At 41.3% G+C, this 24,656-nt stretch overlaps 1 protein-coding gene across 13 annotated transcripts in view; it reads right to left on the reverse strand.

Moving 5' to 3' along the window:
- The window catches only part of PPP2R5E (protein phosphatase 2 regulatory subunit B'epsilon), a 179,306-nt gene that overhangs the window by 23,415 nt on the left and 131,235 nt on the right, over positions 1-24,656 (reverse strand). For 9 of the 13 annotated variants that reach the window (XR_004967566.1, XR_004967568.1, XM_036309433.1 and 6 more), the window contains one exon: positions 21,296-21,388. The exons of 3 other annotated variants lie outside the window; for them this stretch is intronic. Coding sequence is in view for 8 of the 10 variants with exons in the window: in XM_036309433.1 (XP_036165326.1) it covers positions 21,296-21,388 (93 nt within the window). In the remaining 2 variants the exon portion in view is untranslated. Of the gene's footprint in view, positions 1-17,348; positions 17,502-21,295; positions 21,389-24,656 lie in introns of those variants that run through there. One more of the 13 variants, XM_036309457.1, reaches the window with a different exon arrangement.

The raw sequence follows: 24,656 nt of genomic DNA on the forward strand, positions 1-24,656 counted from the left end.
AGTCAAAAAAAGCCACATATTTTATGAAATTAATAAATTGTATGAGAAGAGATGGAGTCCAGGAGAAAACTAAGATGGCGGCATAGGTAAACACCGGGAAATTGTCGCCTCACACAACAATTGAAAATTACCGCAAAGGACTGAGCAAACATCATCCAGAACAACAGGAAGGCTGGCTGAGTGTAAATTCTACAACTAGAAGGAAAGAAAAGCACGCTGAGAGCCAGAGGCGCTGCGGAGGTGAAGTGCAGAGGTACGGCGGCTCCCGCGCGCGAGGAAAGGGGGCAGCGCCTGAGGACGCGGCTGTCTTTTTGGAATCACAAGCTCCCGACGGCTCTGAACTCCGGTTCCGGGAAGTCTCTGGGGACCCAGGACTCATACGGGGAGAAGCTGGTCTGTCCGGCAGCGGGCGAACTTGAGGGCGGCTTTCCCTCAGAGGTGCTTGCAGCCGTTACCGGGACACTGAGACGCGCGACTCCAGGCGGAGAATCGGCTATAGCTGCTTTCTCCGCCCTTTGATTCCCTGAGACCCCGCCCCACCCAGGCTGCGGCAGAGGCTTTTGCATGTGAACGTACCTAACTGCAGCCGAGCCAGGCAGACCCGGAACTTCCAAGAGAAGGCCCAAGGCCCCGCAGCGGCTTGCATTGCTTCACAGCTGAGCCTCTTCGTGGCTCCTGCTGTGTGGTCTCAGGCAGAGGCTGAATTAGCACCTCCTTAGATCCAGGAGCCACTGTACCCAGTGGTCAGAGGGGGACCATCCAGACTGCAACTCCTCAGATCCATAAGGGACACACTCAGGGAGCAGACTCAGTGAGCACCAAAGCCCCACTGAAGCAAGTCTTGCCCCAGAAGGGTGTCTTCAGCACAGAAGTTCTCCCACTTTAGACACAGCTGATTCTCACAGCCAATTGGCCTGGAGATCAATTCCTCCCAGTGATTCTACAACAACCAAGGCACCAAGAGTGCACCAAGAGTGTCCACCCCAGGTAACTGGGGAGGCTGAGCTACTGGGCCCTACAGGACACCTGGCGCACAGGGCCACTCTATCAACACAGGGAAGCTGCCAAAATGCGGAGACAAAGAAACAGGTCACAAATGGCAGAAATGGAGGAAAGCAAATGATTGGATATAGAGTTCAAGGCCACGTTTATAAGGTTTTTCAAGAATTTTATGGAAACCGCCGATAAATTTAGTGAGTCCCTCAATAAGTATAGTGAGACCCTGGAGGACATGAAAAAGGACCAACTAGAAATTAAGCATACACTGACTGAAATAAAGAATAATTTACAGAGATCCAGCAGTAGACAAGAGGATCCCAAGAATCAAGTCAAAGATTTGAAATACAAAGAAACAAAAAATACCCAACCAAAAAAGAAAAAAGAAAAGAGATTCCAAAAATATGAAGATAGTGTAAGGAACCTCTGGGACAACTTCAAGCGTACCAACATCAGAATTATAGGGGTACCAGAAGGAGAGAGAGGGCAAGATATTGAAAACCTTTTTGAAGAAATAATGACAGAAAACTTCCCCTACCTGGTGAAAGAAATGGACTTACAAGTCCAGGAAGCGCAGAGAACCCCAAACAAAAGGAATCCAAGGAGGACCACACCAAGACACATCATAATTAAAATGCCAAGAGCAAAAGATAAAGAGAGAATCTTAAAAGCAGCAAGAGAAAGACAGTCAGTTACCTACAAGGGAGTACCCATACGACTGTCAGCTGATTTCTCAACAGAAACCATGCAGGCCAGAAGAGACTGGCAAGAAATATTCAAAGTGATGAATAGCAAGAACCTGCAACCAAGATTACTTTATCCAGCAAAGCTATCATTCAGAATAGAAGGTCAGATAAAGAGCTTCACGGATAAGAAAAAGCTAAAGGAGTTCATCACCACCAAACCAGCATTATATGAAATGCTGAAAGGTATTCTTTAAGAAGAGGAAGAAGAAAAAGGAACTCTTACCATTTGCCACAGCATGGATGGAACTGGAGAGCGGATAAATACCACATGATCTCACTCATTTGTGGAATATAATGAACAACATAAGCTGATGAACAAGGACTGATCCAGAGACGGAGAGGCATTGATTGGACTGTCGGGCCTTGGAGGGAAGGTAGGGGAGGGTGGGGGTAAGGGGGAAAGATCAACCAAAGGACTTATATGCAAGCATATAGGCCTAATCAATGGACATGGACAACGGGGGGGTGAGGGCATGAGCGGGGGGTGGGGGGGGTAGAGGGTAACGTGGGGACAAGGACACATATGTAATATCTTAATCAATAAAAAATATATTTAAAATAAATAAATAAATAAATAAATTGTATGAAATGTATAAATATCCCCCTTATATGAAATACAGAGAATAAGCAAATAAATAGAGTTATAAAGCAAAATGAGGAGGGACTAACGAGTATGGTATATCTTTGGAGGACGATAAATTATATAGTAATGATGGTTACACAACTCTGTGACTATACTAAAAAACAATGAATTACAAAATGTAAAAGGGTGAATTTTATGGTATATGAATTATATCTCAATAAAGCTGTTATTTTTTTTCTAAATGACAGTAGGCAGGTTTCTCTGGCTGAAGAACAAACTTAGAGACTGGTTTAAATTTTAATGAGTTTTTCATACATTCATTATCATAGCAATAAAGCAGAACTCATAGTTCTAATGTTGACTTTACAGCAAAACATTGCAAGAACATACAGACAGCATATAAATGAAAGCAAACTACCCCTAATTACCAAAAATCTACCAACATACAAAAGCATGATTTCAGGTGATTAAGACATGAGGCTAAGACTGACAGCAGAATATTATACTCAGTGAGTGGTATTCAATCAAATAAATTACCTACTTTTGTTTGGTGCTTTTCTTTGACTAAAAGGCAGAGTTCTAGACCAAAAACCTGGCCCTTCAATTAATGGCAGGAAGCACAAACTGAAGGACAGTCTTCAAAAGTGGGCAATGAGACAGATGCAATTTTTGGCTACACAATGTCATTCATCCATTCATTCATTCATTCAAAAACTGAGTATTTTGAATAAATATGTATGCAGACACAATTGCTTTCAGAAGCCTACTCTAATAAGGGATGGTGGTAAATAAACTGCAAGATAGGCGTTCAGGATGCTATATAAATACATAGCAGACATATCTACTCTATTTGGGAGAAGTGGAGTGATCAGGGAAGGCTTTTAGAGGAAGTAATATCCAGAATGATCTATGAAGAAATTAGGAGCTAGAGATAGTGGAAGTGTTCATGGCAGATTCAATACCACATACCTTCACCAGCAGCCTATCTGAAAAGAAGATGCTGTTAAAATACCTGCCATATCTGTGCTCACCTGACCATGAAATCAATCAATCAATCAATCAATCAATGCTAGCGATTGTCCTCATTGCTGGACACACACACACACACACACACACACACACACACACACACACACAAACTTGGAGCCCACAGAAAAAGCTTTAAGCAAGTCAATCATACGGTTCCACAGAAAACAATCTAAAAAAAGAAAGACATGTGTCCCTATAGGCAAAGAAATGCCCCATGGTTCAGTATCTCTTATCTACTACATACACAAAATGACATAAGGTCTCTAACCTACCTATCCTATTCCTTGTTAATGAAATTATTAACCTTTTAAGATCTATTTTTTCCTTTGGTTTCTATGTTTCAGTGTTGTAAAAAGGCTTAATGAATAATTTGCAACCAACATAAAAGGTTTGAGAAGGTAAACTTAGCAAAACTTGAATCAACTATGCTCATGTATTGTTAATCTTAAGAGTTTAATAAAAAATAAAATAATTAAGCAAAAATTATTGAACTAATGTTTTCATTAGGCCCTTAAAGAAAATGCATTACCAGGCGCCTAACTTGAATCACTTACAAAGCCACAAGCACAATATATATCATCTATATATATAGAAGACTAATATGCAAATTGTCTCCTTGGGAGACCAGGATTCGACTACTCGCTATGACCACCAGGGGGCGGCACCAAACGAAGGAAGGCCCCAGCCAGCAGCTGGCACCAGGGAAAGAAGGCCCAGCTGCCAAGGCCCTGATCAGCCCTGATCACCAGCCAGGCCTAGGGACGCTACCCATGCATGAATTTTGTGCATCGGGCCTCTAGTGTTCTTTAAGAAAGAAAGATATATAAATTACTTTCTTGCTAGTCCACAGAACACACTCTTGATGACTTTATTATGTATGAGACAAAGGAAATAGTATAATAGTGCACAGGCGAAGAAAGGGGAGTAGGATAAGCTGATTTCCCAAACAAAATAATATGTGTGTGCTTAGTCACATATAAACTATAAAAACTCCCCCCCCCACAAAAAAAGCAATGAAAATATAATCCAGCATTTGTATGCCTGGGGGAACTGTGCCCCCTACAACATAACAGGCAACTGGTTGTCAAAAAAGAAGCTGGAGAGTTCCCAAGATGGTTACAGAGCAAAGACAGACTTGTCAACATGCAGAAGCTAACAAACAGGGATGAATTGAGTAGTGGTTTAACCAAAGAACCTCCTTTGAAGCTCATAATAAACCAACAGTGAAATGAGAAGGGCAAATGAAAAAGGGAGTAAGGGTTTCTTCTAGTTAAAAATGGGGACTGAACCTCTATCTTCTTGAACCCTCCCTGACATGAGAGTTAAGAAATAAAAACTGAAGGAAATACAGGGCACAGAGGACTAGAGAGCAGATTAGACAAGTTTGTACATTTTTCAAAGATGGAAAGTGGATGGCAAGGCGTAACTATCTTGGGTTTCCTCTTTCTCCACTCTGCTAAGTGTTTTTCCATTCTGCCAATTCACACCAGAGAACCCTTAACAGGTTTTAGAACTGAGGGCACCAGATATATCTGATGGCAAAGGTGTAAGGAGCTAAAAACAGGAAGATGGTTGAAAGTTTGCAGGAGTAACAAGACCTCCCAGATCCCTGCCCCACACAGTGCACTGAAGATTTATAATTGAAGTCTGGAGACAATAAATAAATGAGCAAGTCTCTAGCACTGGGGATATTGCACAGAGCAAGTGAAGCCTTCACTGAAAATAATGGGGTTGAATGAAACTCTGCATGCTGAAGAGTGAGATCTTTGCCAGCCCCCTTCCCTGACTAAGCTCCCAATTCTAGATGAGGCAGGAGATTAGGAGGTCCGTTTTTAGAGAAACTGACAACCTTGAGAGGAAACACCTATACACATACTAATGAAATAGCAAGGTCTCTACCCAATATACCACGTTCCCTCAAACATCCGCATGTGCGCACACACATGCACAGAGAGGCCCTAATAGGTTTTCTGATTACTAACATCCTATATAATAAAAGCCTAGGTGGTCCTTGCGCCCTCACACGCAATGTCATCACAAGATAGCCGCCCCAAGGTGGCCACACGCACAGCAGAGGTGGGGCCCCACGGCTGCTCTGTGCAGTGAGACCTGAGGGTCCCGCGGCTCTGCGCAATGTGGAGGAGGCCTGTCCCGGCATCTCCGCTGCCTCGAGCGGAGGAGGTGGGTCGCAGCATGGGAGGGCAGTTGTGGGAGATCAGGCCGACAGGGGAGCAGTTAGGGGCAATCAGGCAGGCGAGCAGTTAGGAGCCAGCAGTCTCAGATTGTGAGAGGGATGTCCGACTGCCGGTTTCCCCAAGGAGGTGCCAGGTTGAGAAGGTGCAGGCTGGGCTGAAGGACACCACCCCCCCTGCACAGATTTTGTGCATCAGGCCTCTGGTCTATACATACACACACACACACACACACACACACACACACACACACACACACTGAGTGACCAGATTATTATGACCACCTGACGTTTGTAGGCAAATTAGCTATAATTTCATGCTGAAGTTGCTAGAGGGCCAGACCATTATAAATAGGGAAGCAGGTTGTTTACCACAACAGTGGAAGTAATTTTTTTCTAAAGATATGGGTAAACAGTGCAATTTAACAGCCTTTGAACATGGGATATATATGGATATATATATATATATATATATATATATATATATATATATATATATATATATATATATACACACACACACACACACACACATACATACACTAAGTGGCCAGATTATTATGACCACCCCATCAGTACTTCATTGGGCCGCCTTTTGCCTTCAATACTATGGCGATTCTTCTTGGCATTGACTCCACGAGATGTTGAAAGGTGATGCGAGGAATCTGACACCATGCCTGATGAATAGCACTGTCCAGTTCTGTGAGATTTGATGGTTGTGGAACCAGCTGCCTGATGGCTCTTTTAACTTCATCCCACAAATGCTCAATTGGATTGAGATCTGGTGATTGTGGGGGCCACCTAAGCAAGATAAAGTCTCCCTCATGTTCTTGAAACCACTCCTGCACTATATGAGCACCGTGGCATGGTGCATTGTCTTGTTGGAAGAAGCCATCTCCACGGGGATACACCATCAACATGATAGGATGAACTTGGTCAGCAATGATACTTAGGTATGTTGTGCTATTCAGATGTTGTTCCACATGAATTAAAGGGCCCAAATCATGCCAGGAAAACATGCCCCAAACCATAACACTGCCCCCACCAGCTTGAAGGGTTGTACTCATGAATGTGGGGTGCATGCTTTCATGCTGTTTCCGCCAAATTCTCACTCTGCCATCTGCATGATGCAACTGGAAACGTGATTCACCGGACCACATGACTTTTCCAATGCTCAACTGTCCAATCCTTGTGTTCCTGTGCAAATTGGAGACGTTTTATCTTGGTAACTGCAGACAGCAAAGGTGTTCGAACAGGCCTTCGGCTTCCATATCCCATACGATGCAGTGTACAGCTAATTTTCCTACAAATGTCAGGTGGTCATAATAATCTGGCCACTCAGTGTGTGTGTGTGTGTGTGTGTGTGTGTGTGTGTATGTATAGATATATAGATATAGATATATCCCACATTCAAAGGCTGTTAAATCACATTGTTTACCCATATCTTCAGAAAAAAAATCACTTCTACTATTGTGGTAAACAACTTGCTTCCTTATTTATAATGGTCTGGCTCTCTAGCAACTTCAGCATGAAATTATAGCTAATTTGCCTGCAAACGTCAGGTGGTCATAATAATCTGGCCACTCAGTGTATATAAAAGCCTAATATACTAAGTGTCCGAACAGTCTACCAGTCACTATGACATGCACTGACCACCAGTGGGCAGACACTGACCACCAGTAGGTTAGCTTGCTGCTGGGGTCCAGCCAATCGGGACTGGGCGAGACAGGCCGGACATGCCCTGAAGCCCTCCCACAGTCTCTCCCTGGCCAGCTGGCCCCCATCAGCCCCAATCAGCCCGATAGCTGGCCAGGCCAAAGGACCCCACCTGTGCACGAATTTGTGCACCGGGACTCTAGTGTAACTATAAAGATAAAACATAAAAGTCAGAGACCAAAATGCTCACAAAGAACTGAGTAGTTACAATACAAGCAATAGAAAAAAATGCAAAATTAAGATAGGTTCTATCTATAACAGACTCAAAAATAAACAAGTGCATCCAATCCCTGAAATAAAAACAACATACTATTACAGATGAATATTCAGAAAATACGTAAGAGCTTTAGGAAACTCAAAATGTAACAGAAAAAAAAAAAAAAAAACCACAGAAAGACTGGAACATTAAAATGAGCCAATCTACCATGAAAATATAACAAGAAGACAAATATAGGGTGTCCCCAAAAAATGTATACACACTTTGACAGCTGATAACTCACTTAATTTTCACTCTTTTTCAGATTTAACTGATTTAAAATAAATGGGTGATGCCAGACTACGCTTTGAACAAATAAAATTTATCCTCAAGTGCCACTAGACTGTTTTTTATGGGGATACATGAAAGATAAAGTTTATGGTATGAAACTGGCAACAGTTGACAAGTTGAGGGCACACAAATACTGAACGAAATGACTCTTGATGTTTGTGATTCCATTGCTTCGCATTATCAGCAGTGCCTGAGCCAGAAGGGTCATCAGTTTGAAAACAGGCATTGACCAAAAAAAGTATTCATTTCTGCAAATTCTTTAAATTTTGAAAATGAACTATATATTCTATATATATAAAAAGCCAGTGACCGTAATGGCCATAACGACCATAATGACCAGTCGCTATGACACCCAGTGTGGCCAGCGAATCAGCCCGATCAAGGAGTGGGGCCCACCGGCCAACCTCGCAGCCCCTCCCCCCTGCCGGCCTGCCCCTGATCGGACTCTTCCACCCCAATCAAGAGTGGGGCCAGCTGGCCAAAAGGCTCTCCCTTCCCCCAAGCCAGCCCCTCCCCCCGGCCGGCCTGAGCCTGATCGCATCCCCCCACCCCAACAGCCGGCAGGTCTGGGCAGCCAACCTCCCGCAGCTCCTCCCCCTGGCCGCCCCACCCCTGGTCTACACCTCCCCACCCCTGATCTGCACCTCCCAGTCCAATAGGGGGCGGGGCTGGCCGGCCAACCTCCTGCAGTCCCTCAACCCAGCTGGCCATGCCCCTGATGGGCCCCCACCACCCTGATAGGCCCACAGCTCCTCCCCGTAGCCAGTCCCGCCCCTAATCAGCCCCCCCCCCCCAACCTCAATAGGAGGCAGGCCAGCTGGTCAACCTCTTGCAGCCCCTCTCCTTGCCTGGCCCCACCCCAGATTGTCCCCCCACCCCAATCAGGGGCAGGGCGGGCCAGCCAACCACACATGGCACCTCCCCCAGGTTGCTGGCTCCTGATCGGCCCCCCCACCCATTTGGGAGTGGGGCCAGCCGGCCCACCACCCACAGCCCCTCCCCACAGGCAGCCCCACCCCTGATCAGCCCCCAACACCCCAAATGGCCTGTGGCCCCTCCCCCCAGACAGCTCCGCCCCTGATTGCCCACACACACACACCAATCGAGGGTGGAGCTGGCCAGTCAACCTCCCACGGCCCCTCCACCAGCTTCTGACCCCCAATCAGCCCCTCCCATCCCATTCGGGGGCAGGGCTGGCCAGCCCACCACCCACAGCCCCTCCCCATGGATGGCCCCATCCCAAATCACCCCCAAATTGGGGGAAGGACCCATCAGCCAATCGCCCGTGGCCCCTCCCCCCAGCCAGCCCGGCCCTGATCAGGCCCCAGTCAGGCCCCAATTGGGGCAGGCCAGCTGGCCATCCACAGGCTGGGCCGGCCAGACCCCACCCATGCACGAATTCATGCACTGGGCCTCTAGTATGTTAATAAAAACTGACTTTATAATCATTCAAAGTATGTATACATTGCCCAGCCGGTGTGGCTCGGTGGATACAGAGTGTTTACATTTCTGGGACACCCTGAATAATATCCTATGTAATAAAAGGCTAATATGCAAATCGACCAAATGGCAAAGACCAGTCAATATGACATGCACTGACCACCAGGGGGCAGATGCTCAATGCAGGAGCTCCCCCTAGTGGTCAGTGTGCTCCCACAGGGGGAGCGCTGCTCAGCCAGAAGCTGGGCTCACAGCTGGCAAGTGCAGGAGTGGTGGTGGGAGCCTGTCCCGCCTCCGTGGCAGTGCTAAGGATGTCCGACTGATGGCTTAGGCTCTACGGGGAGCAGGCCTAAGCCAGGAGTCGGACATCCCCCAAGGGCTCCCTGACTGCAAGAGGGTGCAGGCCAGGCTGAGGGACCCCAGAGTGCATGAATTTCATGCACTGGGCCTCTAGTGTATATATATAAGATAAGAAAAATTGAGGAACAATTCAAAAGTCCAACACATGACCAATAGGAATGCCAAAAAGGCACAGGGACAGAAAAAGAGAAAATGAAGAGAAGGAAATTATCTGAGAAAGAATTCAAATTTTCAGAAAAAAGGATATGAGCTTCAATATATAGAGAGTCATTATGTCCTCTGCACAATAAATAAAGACCCACATCAAAGCACAACACTGAAATTTCCGGACACTGAGGACAAAGAGTAGATCTCAAAAGCTTACAGAGAAAATAAGAACAATAAAGGATGAGGAGTTCGGCTGACATAGGCCTTCTCAATACCAACATTGGAAAATAGAAGAAAATGAACCAATTCCTTAAAACTTCTGAAGGAGGCTGGATTCCAACCTATAAATCTATACATAGACAAAATGTCAATCAAGTATGTGGATAGAATAAAGACATTTTCAGAAAAACAGTGTTCTATGCCGGAACCGGTTTGGCTCAGTGGATGGAGCGTCGGCCTGCGGACTGAAGGGTCCCAGGTTCGATTCCGGTCAAGGGCATGTGCCTTGGTTGCGGGCACATTCCCAGTGGGGGATGTGCGGGAGGCAGCTGATCGATGTTTCTCTCTCATCAATGTTTCTGGCTCTCTATCTCTCTCCCTTCCTCTCTGTGGGAAATCAATAGAATATATTTAAAAAAAAAACAAAAAAAAAAACAGTGTTCTCAAAAATTGTTGTAATATTGTAATTTATAATAAGGAATATGTATTTGGTCTTCTTCCACTATTCCTGACACATAGCTCCTAAAACCCTTGGAATTTCCTAAGTGAAGGATTACAGGTTCAATTCCTGGGCATGTACCTTGGTTGCAGGTTCAATCACTGCCCCAGCCTGGGGGTGTGTGCGGGAGACAACCAATCAATGTGTGTGTCTCTCTCACATCAATGTTTCCCTCTCTCTCTCTCTCTCTCTCTCTCTCTCTCTGTCACTCCCCCCTCCCCCCTCCCTTCCATGCTCTCTAAAAAACAGTGAAAATCATATCCTTGGGTGAGGATTAACAATAATAAAAATTATAATAATAAAATTAGTATTCTAAATGTTTTCACCCAAAATAAAATCAGACCTCCACATTTCTGGCTGTTTTTTAACCTTAGCTGTTCTACTACTTAAAAAATTATATCTTCCTAATACCTTCACCTTGAACAAGTAATGCACATGAAGAAAACAGCCCAGAACCCAGAAACAAGAGCCAGTGGCAGCTTGACTCCAATGAATCAGAACAATTCAATACAAAGTAAGCCAACCAATGAGAAAACACAGTGTTGACAAGGGATCAAAATGTTGCACATGCCCTTGCTGGTTTGGCTCAGTGGATAGAGCGTTGGCCTGTGGACTAAAGGGTCCCGGGTTTAATTCCACCAAGAGCACATGCACGGCTTGCAGGCTCAATCCCCAGTAGAGGGTATACAGGAGGCAGCCAAGCAATGATTCTCTCTCCTCATTGATGGTTCTTTCTTTCTCTCTCTCTCTCTCTCTCTCTCTCTCTCTTTCTCTTCCCCCCATTCTCTGAAATATTTTTTTTTTAATGTTGCATGTTATGTCTTAGCCAGTTTGGCTCAGTGGATAGAGCGTTCGATTCCAATCAAGGGCACATGACCAGGTTGCAGCTTGATGCCCAGCAGGAGGCATGCAGGAGGCAACCAATCAATGATTCTCTCTCATCATTGATGTTTCTATCTCTCTCTCCCTCTCCCTTCCTCTCTGAAATCAATAAAAATATATATATATTTTTTAATGTTGCACATTATAAGCTTCTAGCAATCTGACTTCAAGACCCCTAAGGAACTTCAGTATAGAAATTTCAAAGGTATAAATCATACAAATATGAACTCAACCAAGTCATAAGCTTTTTTCTTCTTCTCCTTCTCCTTCTCCTTCTCCTTCTCCTTCTCCTTCTCCTTCTCCTTCTCCTTCTCCTTCTCCTTCTCCTTCTCCTTCTCCTTCTCCTTCTCCTTCTCCTTCTCCTTCTCCTTCTCCTTCTCCTTCTCCTTCTCCTTCTCCTTCTCCTTCTCCTTCTCCTTCTCCTTCTCCTTCTCCTTCTCCTTCTCCTTCTCCTTCTCCTTCTCCTTCTCCTTCTCCTTCTCCTTCTCCTTCTCCTTCTCCTTCTCCTTCTCCTTCTCCTTCTCCTTCTCCTTCTCCTTCTCCTTCTCCTTCTCCTTCTCCTTCTCCTTCTCCTTCTCTCTCCTTCTTCTTTATTAATCCTTACCCGGGGATATTTTTCCATTGATTTTTAGGGAGAGTGGAAGAGAGAGGGAAAGACAGGGAGGGAGAAACATCGATGTGATTGGTTGCCTCTGAACTATGTGCCCTTGACTGGAATCAAACCAGGGACTCTTTGGTCCATAGGCCGATGTTCTATCCACTGGCCCAAACAGTCTAGGGCTATTTTCTTCTTAATTTCAGGCATTCTTCTCACAAACTGGAAGTCCATTTTTTTCCTCTCTTAAGCACTCATTTTATCTGATTCAAGAAAACCTGTGACTTAAATCTTTAAGACAACCAATCTGGTCAGCTTTCCAAGACACAGCTGTTATGCTACAGACCGATGCACTTCATGGATGCAGGACACATAACTAGCTATAGAATCTGCAAGTCCTAATGCAAAATGAAAATGCAGTGCTTCTTGTTCAAAAATTATTAGAAATTTCGAGCCAGCAACAGCAAAGTATTAAACCAAGCGCAAGGCCCTTCCAAGACCGGGCCCTGTGCCACTGCACAGTTGCACACCCATGAAGCTGGCTCTGGATGCAGGACTCGAAGCAGTGATGCCCTTTTATAAAGTATTTGAGTTACAGGTGGACAGGATGGGAAGAGGTGATTTATTGTTAACTGGTAATGGCTATCTGATAAAATTCCTAGTAGAAATAAATTCTCCAACATTTTATAGTTTTTGCTAAAGACTCTGAAGAGAGAAATGTAAACATTTTAACATATTCAAGAACTTATTCAGGAAACAGTTCTTTGTATTGGAATTAAGATTCAAAGCCTTGTGGAATTTATTTCAGTTAAGAACTTAAATTTTTAATGAGCTGTCATGTCCAATTTGTCTTGAGATTTTAAAAACACAACTAAAGGTCACTTTTAAGGACAGACTGAATGATTTGCATAATCTGCATAATAAATAAGGCACCTTTCTGCTAAGATAACTGCAAATGTGAGACACAAATTACTAAATAGCATTCTACAGCAGTACATATGTTTATGGGGATACTTGAATAGTATGTCTCTTAGCAACCACCAACTGCTTTCCAGACTTTCAAAGTGGTTGAAAGCAGTCTTTAGAAATATGCTGCTAAACTCTTGCCACAATGATCCATCCAATGAAATAATTCAAGATTTTGTCAATTCATTTTGATCTAATGGGGAGATAATAAAGAAACCATTTTCCAAACCATCCTAACACAGATGAAAATTACCTTTATTGGGAAGAGAGAAAGTTGTTCCATAAGCCCAGGCAAGCCTACACACTACAGTGATAGAAGGCAGTTACCAAGTTAGCTAAGTCTAAAATCAACATTACCATATACAATGCACTGTGTAATCAATTGACTATCTCTGATAAATCTGACAGCTTTCTTGTGTAAAGACTTAAGATTAAGTACATAAAAAATGGCAAAGGTGTGTAAATCTAGATTTAATAAAAATTGCAATGAAATTTAAGCAAGCCAGTCATTCTTAAATTAAAAAAAAACAAAAAACAGCAAACTGTTCAAAGGTACAGGTCACAGACCATTTTGTCAGACTCATACAAAAATCTGGATTTTCAGCCCTAGCGGGTTTGGCTCAGTGGATAGAGCATTGGCTTGTGGACTCAAGGGTCTCAAGTTCTATTCCAGTCAAGGGCACATGCCCGGGTTGCGGGCTCGATGCCTAGTGTGGGGCGTGCACAAGGCAGCCAATCAATGATTCTCTCTCATCATTGATGTTTCTATCTCTCCCTCTCCCTTCCTCTCTGAAATCAATAAAAATAATTTTTTTTAAAAAATCTGGATTTTCAGCTTATCTTGAAAAATTAGAAGATGTAGCAACACTTGGCCCACTTACCTACCTACTGGCCAATAGTTAACAGGAGCAGACTGGCAGCAGGGTCAAAGCTCCCTAAGTCACCACTGTGTCCATCACTCCTTTCATCACATTCGAACTACTTCATTTTGTACCACTTGTCTGGCCTCTGTAAAGATTTGAATGTGCCATCCTGGTTCTCACATATTAACAAGTGCATGCTCCTGGCACTAATAAACATTCACTTTCAACACTGATTGGAAGAAACCAGTTGGCCAATTGGAACTGATGAGAATCCAAGGACAGGAGAGACTATGTGTAACATCTTTTAAAAATTCCAACAGCCAGGGAAGAACCATAAAAATAGAGTCCAAAGAGGTTTTTTTATTGTTGTTGTTTTAGAATGTTGAAAGTTAGATTTCAAAAACTCTATATAACACACGAGGTAAGACATAAGACACCAATACCATATGACTTCATGGAGTGAGGCTATTCAAGAAAACATATGAAAGAAGGTTCTCAAAACAAGAACTGATCCCAATAAAAACAGTGGTGACAGCAGCAGTGTGGCATTTACTGACTATTTAGTATGTGTCAGGAATTGTTCTATGGGCTTATTTATGTATTCAATTATTAAATCTCCACAACATCCTTTCAACATAATTACTATTACATTGTGGATATTTTCCACCTACTTTCCAGAATAGATGAGGCATAGAGTACTTATGTAATTTGCCCAAGGTCACGCACTAAAACATGGTAGAGCCTGAATGCAAACCCGTTTCTACACTTAAGCAGTAATCTATACTGCTTCCTGATGAGTAAGAAACATGAGAAGTATTGAAAAGGGCTCCTGAGGCAACACAGGAAGCTTTCCATCAAGCTTCAGATTTTAAAGGACACATCCAAATGATAAAAGGAAGGAAACATCATGAATGTTAAATATAAAGGAATGGCACTGTCTTACAAAAATAATCTTAGGAAGGCTAATGCACAAAATCAGCTGAGGTTTATGCAGGGCAACCAAATGAGAATGTACTTATAACTGAAATATTTTGACTATTCTTACCTATTATAACATATATGTTCATTATTTTTAATGCAAAAAGTAGAGAAATACAAAAATTATAAAGTGAAGATCATCACATATAATCACATCGCATCTGGCAATTAACAACAATTTCTATACCTCCTCCCAAAATTTTCAGTGCATATACAAATAATCCTTTTCCCTAAAATATCAGGCTGAGGCTCCAAAAAAAAAAAAAAAAAAAAAAAATCACACTGCTTAAAAAAAGTACATGTTTCATTTAAAAACAGATCAAGTATAGCTCTATCTCATTATTTGCACAAATTTAGGATTATTTCACTATATAAATGTTCAGTTTATTCAACCAACCCCCTACTAAGGAACTTTTAAATTGTTTCCATCTTTCTAAGAATTATTAAAAATGATGCATTCAATATCCTTATACATATATCTTTGTATACATACCTATTTCTCATGGACTTGCTCAGTCAAAATTTAAGTTGATATAATACTAACAGATTTCCTCTTCAGAGAATTATGCCAATTTAATGTATGCATGTATGTATGTATCTATTTACACATTTTCTTACGGGTTTTACAGTGTACCAAGAAGGGGCTTTTCTACCCAAGCCTCTATTGTATTTCATTCTCCTCTACCCATACCACAATTCAAAATGAATGTTTACCTTTACAGCATATTTTAATAGCAAATATCATTCATTTTCTTTTTCAAAAACTTTTATTTCATAAAAATTTCATTTAAATTTTTCAAATAAATAAACTAGTGAGAATTTAATTAGAATTGCACTAATGTATAAATTATTTGGAGATTCTATAAATATCTTTATGATGGCAAGTTTTCCTTCTAGGAATATGTTACATTTCTGCCTTTATTTAACCCTTCTTTGCAAAATTTTATTGTTTCATATAAATCTTTAAATTTTGTTTCAAAAGCTGGAGATTTTTTTTTTAAATATCAGAATTTTAAAAAAAGATATCCTACTCTTATGGGCAGATAATACGAGGATAGTGTGAAAACAAAAATTAATAGTTAATGGGAAACTACTATGCACCATGCATGATATCAGCAGACATTTTTACACATCATATCATTTTATCATCATAACAAGCCTACTTGCTGTAGCTTATAAGAGGCAGCTGTTATTGCCATTTTACAGAAGAAAACACTGAGGCTCAGAATAGTCAATAATCTGCCTAAGTTTTCAGTTCCTGTTTAAGATTGAAGGTAGGGATCTGATCTTTGTATCATGCCAACTGAATTAAACATTAACAGCTGCCAGTTTGGGGGTGTTTCCCTATTTTACTTAATAATGACTCATGTATCCTGTTATCCCCATGCCACAAATGAGGAAACTCAACCTTGGACATTAAGTAAATAAACTTGTTTAAAGTCACATTGCAAATAGGCAGAAAAGCCAGAGTTTGAAAGGAGTTTCTTCTTACCCCTCAGCTCATATTCTCATCTCCTAAAATATACTTAAGAGTTCACAGGGAAGTCAGGATTCAAATCCAGAGCTTCCAAACTTTTTTTCCACTACATTGTGTTAAAATAGCTCAATTCTTACTTTGCTTTTGTCTTTACTGACAGGTGAATGAGAGTCAGAATAGGTTGTAAAGAAAAAGTTAGCTGCTATGGAAAATAAGTTTAAAACTCATGGCTAGAATAAATTAAGTCTAACACTTAAAAAGTGATATGTTGAGCCCACCAGTGTGACTCAGTGGACTGAGCATCAACCCATGCACCAAAAGGTCACTGGTTCGATTTCTGATCAGGGCACATGCCTGGGTTTTGGGCTAGATCCCCAGTAGGGGGTGTGCAGGAGGCAGCTAATCGATGTTCCTCTCAAATAGCTGTTTCTGTCTCTGTCTTCCTCTCCCTTTCTCTCTCTCTAAAATCAATAAAAACATTTTTTAAAAGTGATATATTGAGATCACCAAATTCTTTTTGAGGTCTTTGAGAATAAGAAATCTGATCAAAGAAAAGAAACAAGGTAAATGTTACCACAGGGTGGAATCTCTCTAATAATAATGCCTCAAGCTCCTAAAGACCCATCCATTTCCAACAGGTCCCAAGTCAGGACCAAACTTCCCAGGAAGGGAGCTCAGAAGCAGCAGGCAGGGAATTGAGGCCCTACTCCTTGAAGGTGCTGAGATCCAAGGTAAGTCATCAGCAGTAGGAAAAGGAACAGGAGACCAGCTTTATAGGTTACCAACATGAATGAATAGGGAATTCTGAAAAAATGGCAGCTAACTGGCATCCAGGGCTTATGCCCAACATGACAGTTAACACACTGGCTAGTCATGTGATTATATTCAAGTACTACTCAATGGTGCCACTGAACCTGCCAAAACTCCAACCATCCCTTTTATGACTGATTTAGGAACTGGGGTGAGACATGGTCTAAAGGTTGAGTTTATCAAGAGATCCAGAAGAAGAAATGTAAAGAAAGCAAAAGTTGTAAAAATGAGGCAGGGCCTGAAAAAGTAAAGTATAAATGGATGGACTTCATTATTTATAATTTATTTCTTGTCTTTGGCAAGACTTGAGGAAAGACAATCAATCCCATTGTTTGTAAGTACTTAAAGCAACTTTACCAGTACACAGCAATAAGCCCAGAAGTTCACTAGTGTCTCGAGGCAGATGAATGGCATTCCTTTTTATGATCAAGTTCCAAGTCCACAGATGAGGGGAATGCTGTAACCACAACATTCTGGTCTTTACTATAGCATCTGACAAAGTTTCTACACTTTGAACAGAATATCTTTTGGTTAATCATCACCTGAGGACATTTTTTTCCATTGCTTTTCAAAGAGATTGGGAGGGAGGGAGTGCGGGAGGGAGGGAGGGACAGATTGACAGAGAGAAACAGACATTGACTGGTTGCCTCCCACACACGCCCCAACCAGGGAAGGGGAGCAAACCCATAACTGCTGTAAGTGGCTTTGACTGGGAATCGAACTCACAACCTTGCCAGTTTGAACTGGTACTCTAACCACTGAGCACACATCGCCCAGGGCATGAACAGAATTTTAAAACACAGGAAGGATGTGACATTAGAGTAAATTCTTGACTGGTTCAAGGATGTAATTTAAAGATTGCTGATGAATGAATCTGCGCTACAGTAAAGGAAAGTTGCTAAAGGCATGCCACAGGCCCCTATCGTCAGTCTGAGCTAGTTTAGCAATTTTAATCAATGACTTTGGTAAGGCCAATAGCCAGCATACTTAAGAAGGTCACCGATGAGCTTAAGATTGAAGACTAATGAATAAGGTGGATGACAGATTCAAGATCCAGAAAGACTTCAAAAGTCTGATGAAAAATGATATTCTACAGAAATATATGTCAGATCCTACACCTAGATTAAAACACACACACACACACACACACACACACACACGCACAAAATGAATGAGAAAACAAGGGAAACCATCACTTTACAACAACATGCATAGAGCTAAATTAGAAGTCAGTTAAAACCACAAGCCTAATGTAAATAAGGCTGTTATGGACAGGGAGAGAGCCTGTGAGACTTCCTCTTAAGAAATCTAGCCTCCAAAGGAATGGAGAGCCTAACTCTATGCTGGGCTGGACTGACCAGGCTCAGGGCACAGATGTCACCCTTGAAGACAAATGGACACATGTTGAAGACTTCAAAAACTGACAAATGAGCCATGGTAGATGATAAGGACTCGGGCTAGAGCAGAGAGCACACACCTAGGCGAGATACAGAAAGCAGATGGGCTGAGTTCATCCTGATCAGGATATCAGAACTATCTGAAAATTCCCCATGAAAACTGGGACTTATGTTTTCTTGGAGGGAAGAAGTCTGGCTACAACTGAATAAGTGTGTAGCCAAAGCTTCCTTCAGGCGAGCTAGTCTACCTCCCACTGTTTGACATCTGGGTACCAGGTTACCATAAATGAGCCTGCAAGTATCTAAGCTCCAACTGCATTTAGAGAAAAGGAGCCATGGGTAAACACAAAAACTGTGCCTCACACCTATGGCTGGGCCAGTGATATACTGAGAGACTATTCTGGGAAATAAGGCCAAAGGGTACCAGGTATAGGGAGGTTCAACATAAAAAAATTTCTCCATCAAAAACTGAGACAGGCTGCCTGTGTATGTGGCCTCTCCTAACTGAAAAGGGGTAAACTAAGGTCTACCCCTGATCAGAATTGCAAAGAAGACTGGTACAAGAACTAGAATGGACAGCCCAAAACATCCTTTCCCAGTCGGGGTTTCTCTACTGTCTCATCTCACTGAGCTTCATTACTGTCGGTAACCATAGACCATGGGGAGCACAATGAGCTGGGCCAGCATGCTTTTCATGTAAAGAAAGCACTGGCGCTCAGCCTGGGTGGCTCAGTGGTTGAGCATTGACCCATGAACCAGGAGGTCATGGTTTGATTCCCTGTCAGGCCACATGCCTGAGTTTCGGGCTTGATCCCCAGCAGGGGGCATGCAGGAGGCAGCCGATAGATGATTCTCTCTCATCATTGATATTTCTCTCTCTTTTTCTCTCCCTTCTGTTCTGAAATCAATAAAAACATACTTAAAAAAAAAAAAAAGAAAGCAAGCACTGGCTTCATAGGACAATTGTAGAATTTACTGTTTCCATGTCAACTAAACAGAGGCTTTACTGTGGAATCATTATCTGATCCTCTCAGGCAGTTTAATTTACCAAAAGTATAAGAGAACCTAGTTATTTCATTAGTGTCGAGAAGCGAGGGATACTCCTGCCTTGAAGTCATTCCAAGTTACTGTGAGGTTCGGAATCACAAGGAGGCATCATGGCACAATAGGCAGAAAAACGGAACAGAAGACATGCTTGGGAAAACTTGATCTTTCAAGACCTCAGTTCACTCGTCTATAAAATGGGCATAAAACTTAACCATGTCTATTCTAGATTGTTGTGCAAATCAAATTATACAAAGCAAGTAAAGGTGCTCTGAGACTATACAGTGCGATATAAATGCAAAGGCTTTCCAATACAAACACAGACTTGTTATGTCTTGTGTTCATTTTATCTGATATGCATTTTGCCTTCTTGGTATAAGAATTTGGGTCAGTCTACCCATTTACCCAGTGATCCATTTATACACCTACTTACCTGCCTCTAAGTACATCTCAAACCTCAGTTATCCAAAGCCTCCATGTTAAGGTGTGAGACATGATTCCCCAGTGTGGTAACAATGCATGCTAAATGTGCAGTATAGTTCAATGATTTGCCCACGTAACCAGAGGGAAAGGGGGGTACAGGTGCTAATGAACCAGGCAAGGCACAGGCGTTCCTGTCCGTCTCTTAGCTGACAGTTGAATTCGGGTTTAATTCCACTCAGCCACATTACTGAGGATGTAAAGGAAGTTCCATGACCCTCGGCTCCTTGGAACTAGCCTGCTTCTGGCATTCGACTAGACTGAACCACAAGAAACTGCTGTGTTTTGAATGTCAAAAACAGTCAAAATATCAGCTATGACTCAACCTAATAAATCCAGAATTCTAAATGTATTCATTTAATTAGGGGAAGAGAATGAGGTTATCATGAAGATTACCAAACTTTTTCCAGGCAAGACATAGAGAAGGTCAATTTCCTGCCAAATTAGTGGTTTAAACTTGAAGTTCTCACTGAGACACTTGGCCCCCTTGGAAATAGATATTTGTTCTTTTCTACATGAGGTGTCCATGTATCACTTGGAAAGGAACCATACACCAGCTGGCTAAATTACCCACTTTTATAGATGAATGTCAACAAGAAAAAGGAGATGTTGACTAAACACTCAGTGCCACAAAAGTACCCAAGTCCCAGGTAAAAAGGCAGATCTTATCTATGATATAAAATGTAAAATGACAAATCAGGAAAAATACATACTCTGATAAGTTCCAAACAGATAGGAGTTAATGTCTTCAAGGAAATTTTAAAGTGTTGAGCTGTGCCATTTCCTAGCTGTGAAAACTCACCAATACTCTGACTTTGTTTATTAAAGGTTATGAACCATGCCTACTCAGTTTTATCAGATCTGTGCAGTAGTTCCTTAAGAATCCTTACAGTTTTCAAGCAAACTAGGGTTACAAAAATAAAATTCCTTTATAACTAAATTTTAGGAAAGAAAACTGAAAGGATTTAGGCATTAGCATTCCTTTCTATTAAAATGTAATTAATTTCCAGCACAATAAATTGAAGAGATAGTTATTATCTATCTTTCAACGGGTATTAATGGAAACTAACTTATGTAGACAGGGTAGGGCAAAAGTAGGTTTACAGTTGAGTATGCAAAAGTTTATTCTTGTATTATTATGTATTCTTGTATTATTATTTATTAATTATTTTCCACATAAACAACTGATCTACTTTTGCCTCACCCTGTTTATACATTTGTTTACAAGATGATATAACTGCCATTGCTAGATGTTGAAAACATTAAGAGAAATGAGGTAAAATATTATCAAATGAGTAACAAATATATACAACCACAAGAATTTGCTTACCTGTAATACAAATTTCTGATCTATGTATTTTTTGGCAATGCTGGGTTGGAATTCTTGGCTTTCCAAAAATCGTATGAAAAATTCATATACAAGCTGCAACAACACAATTAAATTCAAATTATAATACACTGAGAATAGTATCAAAAACCATGTAAAGCCTACAACACTAAAACTGACAGGTCTTAAATGTTGATTCGTTATGATATACATCTGAAACTAATATAACATTATACATCAGCTATACTTTAACTTTTTTAAAAATCTGTAAAAGAAAACATGACTGGGCTTAGAAAATTGGGTTTTAATATAAATGGACTATTTATGCTAGCTAACCTTTCATTGTGGCTCACAGATGCTGTTATGTTTTTTAACTTTTTAAGTTAAAAATTAGGAAATATAAAACATTCCAGAATTTTTAATAGTCACTGAAATATTTCCTTTCAGAAAGTTTGTGGCAATTTACACTCCTCTAAGCAACATAGAATGGCAGAATATTCTCATCTGCAAAGAGTAAGAACATTCTCATCTGAAGAGTCAACCTTAATAACTGTTCTGATAAACAATAGGAGATCATTGTTTATGCTGAAGTATACACAAGATCCTAGTATAGTACACAGCAGTACATTAAAAGAAAAACTTTTAAGAGACAGACAGACATTGGGTTGTAAGCCCAGCTCTGTTCCTTACTAACTGTGTAGCCCTAGGCAAGTTCATTTCTCTACACAGGAACTAACTTATATCACCACTGTCACCGTTGCCTAAAACAACACTTTCAAAATTTTTAGTCTCACTTTACAGTTAAAAATGATGAAAGACCCCAAAAAGCTTTTGTTTATATGTAATATAGAATATTTAGATTATAATATAATTAGAAATAAAAACAAAAACATTTTAAATATGTATTTATTTCATTTTAAAACAAATAAAACATATTACGTGTTAACATAAATCATATATTTTGTAAAAATAACTTTATTTTCCAAAATATCATTGAGAAAAGAGGTACTGCTTTTTACTTTTGCAAATCTCTTTAGAAGCATGTTAAAAGACAACTATAGTTGTCTTATCTGCTTCAGTATTCAATCTGTTTGAATTTAAGTAGATAAAGAAAATCAAGCTTCACACAGATCTAGCCCATATCATATTTTCAGTCTTTTCATATAATTGGGATATTTTTCTTTGAAACCACACTACAACTCGACAGTCGTTTCTTAAAGATGATTTGCAATGCAGAATGTGAAACCTTACCAGTGAATACTTCATACTCTGTTACACTAAATTCCAATAGTCTGTCTTACACTTTGAATGGATCTTTATCCATGTGTGGTTTCCTAATATCATTTACTGGCCAACTGGAAAACACTGGTTCACTGTGTTATGTGAATCTTCAAATGTTGACACATTTCACTAGTCACATTCCTTAATATCTCCAATTTTATCAAAAAAATCTAAGCTTTTGGAACCTGTAACGTTCAAGGTGACACATACAAGACAGATACAAGTCTCTCAAGTTTTATTTCTAAATTTTGTTTGAATGCTCTGTATTAGTGGCAAAAATTGTTTTCTTTGTCCATTTTAGAAAAAATATCCACCAAATACTCAAGCGGGAATAATCCTAGACTGTCAGGTATTCCTTCAGGTAAAAACGACATTTCATGAAAAAACAGCTTGGCTTGCAGCTCAAAGCAATCACATAAGTGCTTCCGCAAAAGACCCCTTCACACTTCGGTAAGCAGCAGATGTGCTTTGTGCATGCTTTCCATTCCTTCATGAAGAATATTTTTTTACCTGTGTATTCAAAGGTCAAGATTTAATAAAATTAATAATTTTGTTGCTTCTTCAAGGACATTCTTTTGGGGGGGGGGTGAATATTTCACATTTTCTAAATAAGATAGATTATTTACATTTTATTTTTATTTTTTTAGTATATTTTTATTGATTTCAGAGAGGAAGGGAGAGAGAGAGGGAGCTAGAATCATTAATGATGAGAATCATCTACTGGCTGCCTCCTGCATGCCCTATGCTGGGGATCGAACCCACAACCGGGGCATGAGCCTGACCGGAAATCAAACTGTGACCTCCTAGGTTCATGGGTCAATCCACACCTGCCAGGCTCCACTGGATTTTTTTTTTTTTTTAATCCTCACCCGAGGGTATTTTTCCATTGATCTTTAGAAAGAGTGGAAAAGAGAGGGAAAGACAGAGAAAAATATCGATGTGAGAGAAACATTGATTGATTGCCTCCTGAATGCACCCTGAGGGCCTAGGCCTGGGAGGAGCCTGCAACCAAGGTACTTGCCCTTGACTGGAATCAGACACGGGACCCTTTGCTCAGCAGGCCAATGCTGAACCAAACCGGCTAGGGCTACACTTGATTTTTTTTAAATCCCTTATTAAGCAGAAGAGACTTCACATAATCAGTTTCTTATTGAACAAAGGTCATCATTATAATATTCATTTCAAGGATATTCTTAGTTGAAATTGCCATTGGTTTTTTTTATTGCAAGTACGTGGCAGTGAAGAATAAGACTTCTAGGCCAGTTTGACACAACTGCCTTGATTTGTGCTGAGGCAACAAACAATTTCAACCACCATCACTTTACAGCTATTAGTAGAAATAGCAACACAGTGAAAAGAGCAAATAATGGAGTATTATCATAAAACTAGTTTTTTGTTTTTGTTTTTTTTTAAATATATTTCTTTATTGGTTTCAGAGAGGAAGGGAGAAGGAGAGAGAGAAACATCAATGATGAGAGAGAATCATTGATCGGCTGCCTCCCGCACGCCCCCCACTGGGGACTGAGCCCGCAACCCAGGCATATGCCCTTGGCCGGAATCAAACCCGGGACCCCTCAGTCCGCAGGCCGACGCTCTATCCACTGAGCCAAGCCGGCCAGGGCTATAAGACTAGTTTTGATGGCCACTAGTTTAGGCCACTGAAAATCAGGTTTCAGGCCCCCCCCAAAGGGCCTGCAGATACCACTAACCCAAATGTATCATATAGTAACCTTCTAACTTCAGACACTAATTTAACACTAGATTCACATTAAAATTTTACTTCTTTATAAAACTACTAGAGGCCAAAATCTACTAGAGGCCAAATTTCAATACACGAAATTCGTGCAAGAGTAAGCCTTCCTTTTCCCTGGCTGCCAGCACCAGCTTCCCTCTGGCACCCAGAACCCAGGCTTCCCTCGCAGCCCCGGCTTCATCTGGAAGAACATCCGGTCTAATTAGCATATTACACTTTTATTATTATAGACTAGAGCCCCGTGCATGAAAATTCATGCACTGGAGGGGGAGGGGGTCCCTCAGCCCGACCTACCCCCTCTCATAGTCCAGGAGCCTCAAGGGCGGGAGG

This window comes from Myotis myotis, unplaced genomic scaffold (assembly GCF_014108235.1).
Source record: "Myotis myotis isolate mMyoMyo1 unplaced genomic scaffold, mMyoMyo1.p scaffold_m19_p_1, whole genome shotgun sequence".
NCBI classification, from domain to species: Eukaryota; Metazoa; Chordata; class Mammalia; order Chiroptera; family Vespertilionidae; genus Myotis; species Myotis myotis.